The sequence below is a fragment of the Ovis aries genome, chromosome 3, assembly GCF_016772045.2.
Source record: "Ovis aries strain OAR_USU_Benz2616 breed Rambouillet chromosome 3, ARS-UI_Ramb_v3.0, whole genome shotgun sequence".
In the NCBI taxonomy this organism is placed as follows: Eukaryota; Metazoa; Chordata; class Mammalia; order Artiodactyla; family Bovidae; genus Ovis; species Ovis aries.
Window position 1 is genome coordinate 106558050 of NC_056056.1, and position 5716 is coordinate 106563765.

At 49.9% G+C, this 5716-nt stretch overlaps 1 protein-coding gene across 1 annotated transcript; it reads left to right on the forward strand.

The window, feature by feature from the left end:
• Positions 1–1871: 1871 nt before the first annotated feature.
• On the forward strand, positions 1872–5124 carry LOC121819168 (uncharacterized). The gene is given in 3 exon segments (XM_042247292.1): positions 1872–2864; positions 3546–3722; positions 5035–5124. Coding segments are annotated over 3 exon segments (1260 nt in total).
• Positions 5125–5716: the final 592 nt, after the last annotated feature.

Consider the following 5716-nt stretch of genomic DNA (forward strand, 5'->3'; position numbering starts at 1 on the left):
GGTGCCAAGAAGACCTAGTGCTATGTTCTTGGCCGATGTGTATTTGTTATCCATTTGTTGTGTCTGTGTGAGTGCTGGCATTGTCTTTGCTCTTTGTGTGTTCATTTTGTCTCCTGTGTTCTTCCCTGTAATCATGGGGCAAGCAACTTCTACTCCTTTGTCCCTTATGACTGATCACTTCTGATTTTAAGTCTAGAGCATGAAATCTATTGGTGTTGGTGAAGAAGAACAAACTAATGATTTTTTTGTTCCGCTGAGTGGCCTGCCTTTAATGTCAGCTGGCTGCGAGAGGGAACCTTCAGCCTGCCAATTATTCAAGCAGTTAGAGAGAAAGCGCTCGCTCTTGGCCTGTCTGGCCACCCAGACCAAACTCCCTATATTTTGGTCTGGCAGGATTTGGTAGAAAATCCACTGGCCTGGCTGAGACCTTTTATTCCCCGGCCCTTTACTTCCCCTTCCCCCACTTCACCGATCCCACAGGTACTTGTTGTGGAAACATCCAAAGAGGAAGAATACAAAGAGCGCAACGGCTGAGTGAAGCCGATGTTCCAGGAATCCTCACTATATCCTAACCTAATTGACCTAGAAACCGATCTCTCCCCACCCCGACATGTGCATCCACCTTTGCCCCCTCAGGTACCTCAGATTTCGTCTGGAGGAACACTAAGGGATACTGAACCTTCGGCCCCAACCCAGGAAGGGGGCCCCGCCCAGGGAACTCAAGGAAGAACTAGGGGAGTCCCCAATATGGCAGATGAAGATAACCCGGAAGCACCCACCTCCACAGTCCGGGCACTTCCTGTTCGGGCGGGGCCAGCCCGCCTGGACAGGGAACAAATGTACCAATACTGGCCCTTTTCCACTAGTGATTTATATAATTGGAAAACTCAAACCCCTTCATTCTTGGAAAAGCCTCAGGGCCTCATTGACCTTTTAGAATCCAGTCTTTTCACCCATAATCCCACTTGGGATGATTGTCAGCAGCTATTACAAGTGCTTTTCACCACAGAGGAATGCGAATGGATATTGTCAGAAGCATGGAAAAATGTTCCAGGGGTAGATGGGAGACCTACAACTCAACCTAATCTGATTGATGAGGGATTCCCCCTGATGCGGCCCTGATGGGACTTCTAGCGCACTAAAGGTAGGGAGCATCTCCGAGTGTACCGCCAGACTCTTATTGCTGGTCTCTGAGCAGCTGCCAGGAAACCAACAAATTTGGCTAAGGTAAATCTGGTTAGACAGGAGCCAAATGAGAGCCCAGCAGCCTTCCTTGAGAGATTAACAGAAGCTTTTAGGCAGTATACCCCCATGGACCCACAGGCCAATGAGTCACACGCAGCAGTTGTGCTAGCATTTGTGAATCAGGCAGCCCCGGATATCAGGGAGGAAACTGCAGAAAATAGAGAGGTTAGGGGAACAATCCATACAAGACCTGGTGAGGGCAGCAGAGAGGGTTTTTAACCATAGGGAAACTCCAGAGGAAAGAAAAGAATGTGTTAGATGGGAAGAGAGAGAGTTCAGGGCTGAGGAAAACTGCAGGAATCAGAAAGAATTAGCCCAGATATTCATTGCAGGGGTGAGACAGGGAGCTGATTCTCAGGGAACTAATGAAGTCAGGCCGAGAGACGAAGGAAAGCAAGTCAGACAGAGACTAAGAAAGGACCAATGTGCATATTGTCAGGAGCGAGGGCACTGGAGAAGAGAGTGCCCTAAAAGAAAACTGGGGAAAAACCCACCAGGGAAGAAGCACCTTCCCTGGGGGCCCACGTCTTATATGCAGGAGATGATAGCGATTGGGGGGTCAGGGCTCAGCCCCCCTCCCCGAGTCCTGGGTAACTATACATGTGGAGGGGAAACCAGTCAGCTTCATGGTGGACACGGGGGCCCAATACTCAGTCCTTAACCAGAAAGATGGACCAATGTCCGAGAAGACCAGCTGGGTACAAGGGGCCACCGGAACTAAAAGATACGGATGGACTACTAAACGTCAGGTGGACTTGGGGGCCCAACGAATGTCCCACTCATTTCTTGTGATACCAGAATGCCCGGCTCCCTTACTAGGGAGGGATTTATTATCTAAGGTCAATGCTCAAATCCACTTTGACCATGGAGGGATATCAGTTATGGATGGGACCAGACACCCTATACAGGTTTTGTCCTTGGCACTGAGGGACGAATATAGACTGTACCAGCCGAGGCCTCCCATGGCTATTGATCCTAATGTGCAGCCTTGGGTTCAAAAATACCCTCTGGCCTGGGCAGAAACAGTGGGAGTAGGACTAGCCAAACAGAGACCTCCCATCATTGTTGAACTGAAAGCAGATGCCACCCCTATATGGGTGAAACAGTACCCTCTGAGTCTGGAGGCCTAATGAGGAATCACACCACATATCCAGAGGCTCTTGAAGGCAGGGATTCTCAGAAGGTGTCAATCTCCGTGGAACACTCCCCTGTTACCTGTGAAAAATCCTGGGGGAATGGACTTTAGACCGGTCCAAGATCTTCATGAAGTCAACAAACAGGTGAGTGACATTCATCCCACCGTCGCTAACCCATACACCCTCTTGAGTGGCCTGCCACCAGACTATGTCTGGTATACGGTCCTGGACTTGAAGGATGCCTTTTTCAGTTTGCCGCTGGCCCATTCGAGCCAAGAGATCTTCACTTTTGAGAGGGCCAAGGAGGGCAGCCAGACCACAGGACAACTAACCTGGACTCACCTCCCGCAGGGTTTCAAAAACTCACCAACGCTATTTAATGAGGCTCTGGGTGAAGACCTCCATGAGTACCGGGCTGATCACCCCAACGTTGTCTTGTTGCAGTATGTGGATGATCTTATGCTAGCCGCTGCTACCAAGGAGGCATGCCTAGAGGCGACAGGCAACCTCCTCCAAACTTTGGGGACATTGGGATACCAGGCTAGTGCAAAGAAAGCGCAAATTGCTAGACAGGAGGTCACCTACTTAGGATATAAGATAAAGCAGGGGTGGAGATGGCTGACACAGGCTATTAAAGAGACTATTTTGCAGATCCCTGAGCCAGCAACTCCTCGTCAAGTGAGAGAATTTCTTGGGACAGTTGGGTATTGCAGGCTGTGGATCTTGGGGTTTGCTGAAAAGGCCCGGCCATTGTATGAAGGGAGCCAGGAAAGTAAAAACTGGACTTGGACTGAGCCAATGAGACAGGCATTTCAAGATATTCGGCAGGCTCTGCTGAAAGCCCTGGCCCTTGCTCTCCCTAACCCGTCTAAGCCCTTCCAACGGTTTGTGGATGAAAAACAGGGAGTAGGAAAGGGAGTCTTGATGCAGCAATGGGGGCCTTGGAAGCGACCTGTAGCCTACCTCTCTAAAAGACTGGACCCAGTAGCCACAGGGTGGCCACCCTGCCTCTGAATCATCGAAGCCACTGCTCTCCTGGTCCATGATGCTGACAAGTTAACGTATGGACAACAGCTCCTGGTCTACACTCCCCATGCCATTGAAGGGATTCTCAAGCAGCCACTGGGTAAGTGGATCTCCAATGCCTGCTTAACCCATTACCAGGCCTTGCTGCTGGATACGCCCCGGATACACTTTCAGACGCCCTGCTTCCTGAACCCGGCCACTCTCCTGCCCGTCCCGAAGAAAGATGCCCCCCTCCATGATTGTGGTGAGATATTGGCCGATGTGATGGCCATACGGAAAGACCTAAAAGATGTGCCCTTAAAATACAGTGAACTGGTATGGTTTACAGATGGAAGTAGTTTTGTAAAAGATGGACAAAGAAGGGCAGGGACAACCATTGTAGATGACTCTGGGAGGGTCATCTGGGCTAAAGCTCTGCCCCCTGGGACATCCGTCCAGAAAGTGGAATTAATAGCCTTGATACAGGCACTGGAAAGGGCAAAAGGAAAGAAAATCACCATTTATACCGACATCCGGTATGCATTTGGAACAGTGCATATTCAGGGCCCAATATATAGAGAGTGGGGTTTACGACAGCAGAGGGAAAAGAAGTTAAAAACCTACTTGAGATCCGCAGACTCCTAGCAGCAGTCCACCGACACCGAGCCGTGTCCGTAGTACATGTCCCAGGACACCAAAAAGGAGATGAGGGTCCATTTCCCTGCTTAGTAGGGAAAGGAATCTCTGCGTTCCCTTCACACCTCAAGAGGAGGTGATCTCAACTTGAAAGTCGAGAGGAACTCCAGGGGTTGTACCACCATTCCAAAAGACGGCGATGTCCCAATCCACACCAGATACACCTGATTCTCCTGCACTGCCTCAACTGTCACCCCAAGTATCGACTCAAAACACGATTGCACGTGTGACAGCCCTGTGGCAATTTGAGGGAAAGCCACAGATCGCTATGTCAACTCGACAGTAAGCCTGATACTACTTTTACAGCTCAAGAGGAAAGCGGACTTGCATGTCTCCACACGAGACGAGGACTTTACCCTGTTGAAACTCCATAGGAAGCACGGAATCCAAGTCAGCACTGGAGAGGAAACCTGAAGTTCCGGCCTCAGCTTCAGATGAGGACCTAGGACCCGGCACTGACTGGAGAGGTATCCCCAGAGACCCTTGCTACTCGCATGGAGACTGGACTATCCTGAGGCTACACAAATGGGTCCCTAAAGTCCCCATTGTAACTGGAGGGGAACCCCAAGTTTCCTGCCGCAACTCAAGAGAAACCAGGAGATTCTCTCCTCAACGTGAGATGAGGCCCTTTTCTGCTTCGGTGGCGCAAGAGAAATCCCACCTTCCCTCTTGAACCTCGAAAGGGTCCTTGACACCCTTGATGCAACTCAAGAAGTTCCCAGACATACTCGTCTCCACTCCAGAGGAACACCGAGTGTCCCGCCACAATTCAAAAGTGCCCCGTTTTTCCCTCCTCATCGCGAGATGAGGGTCCATTTCCCTGCTTCGTCAGGAAAGGAATCCTGGCGTTCTATCGCACCACAAGAGGAGGCAGTCTCAACTTGAAAGTCTAGAGGAACTCCAGCAGTCGTGCCACCATTCCAAAAGACCCCTATGTCCCAATCCACTCCAGATAAACCTTATTACCCTGCCTGAGTTGACTGTCATCCCAAGTATCAACTTAAAACACAATGGCAAGTGTAACAGCACTGTGGCACCTTGAGAGAAAGCTTCAGATCCCTATGTCAACTCCACAGGAAGCCTGACACCACTGTTACAGCTTGAGAGGAAAGCGGACTTTCATGTCTCCACACGAGATGAGGCCTGACTCCCCTTTTGAAACTCTGCTGGCATCCAGCCACGGTGGGTCCAGGGTAATTCGAAGGGGTGTAGGCATGGGGAGGAAAAGCTTACTTATTTAGAAATAGAAAAAGAGATTAAGAAGAAATAGTATAGTAGGAAAATTAGTGGAGAAAAATAGGCTGAATAACCTGGTGTATGCAGAAACCTAATAAAACTTTGAGACAAGAGGTTTGCACCATCTATGTTAGGCCACCGGCACCTGCTTGAATAGTGGAAGGTGCCCCTTCTTGGGCTCCATCTTGCATGGGTCTTAGAAGCCATGGCAAGTAAGTACAGATGATGAGACTCCATGCCCCGAATGGAAATTTAACCTGAAAAGGAGACGGAGGGAGAGGGAGAAAGAGGGAGGGAGAGGGAGAAAGAGAGAGAGAGAGATTCGACAAGGGGGAATCCAACCTTTCCAGTGACTGGCCCATCCTTTATTGTTCAGGAACGCTTTTATATTTTTGGTT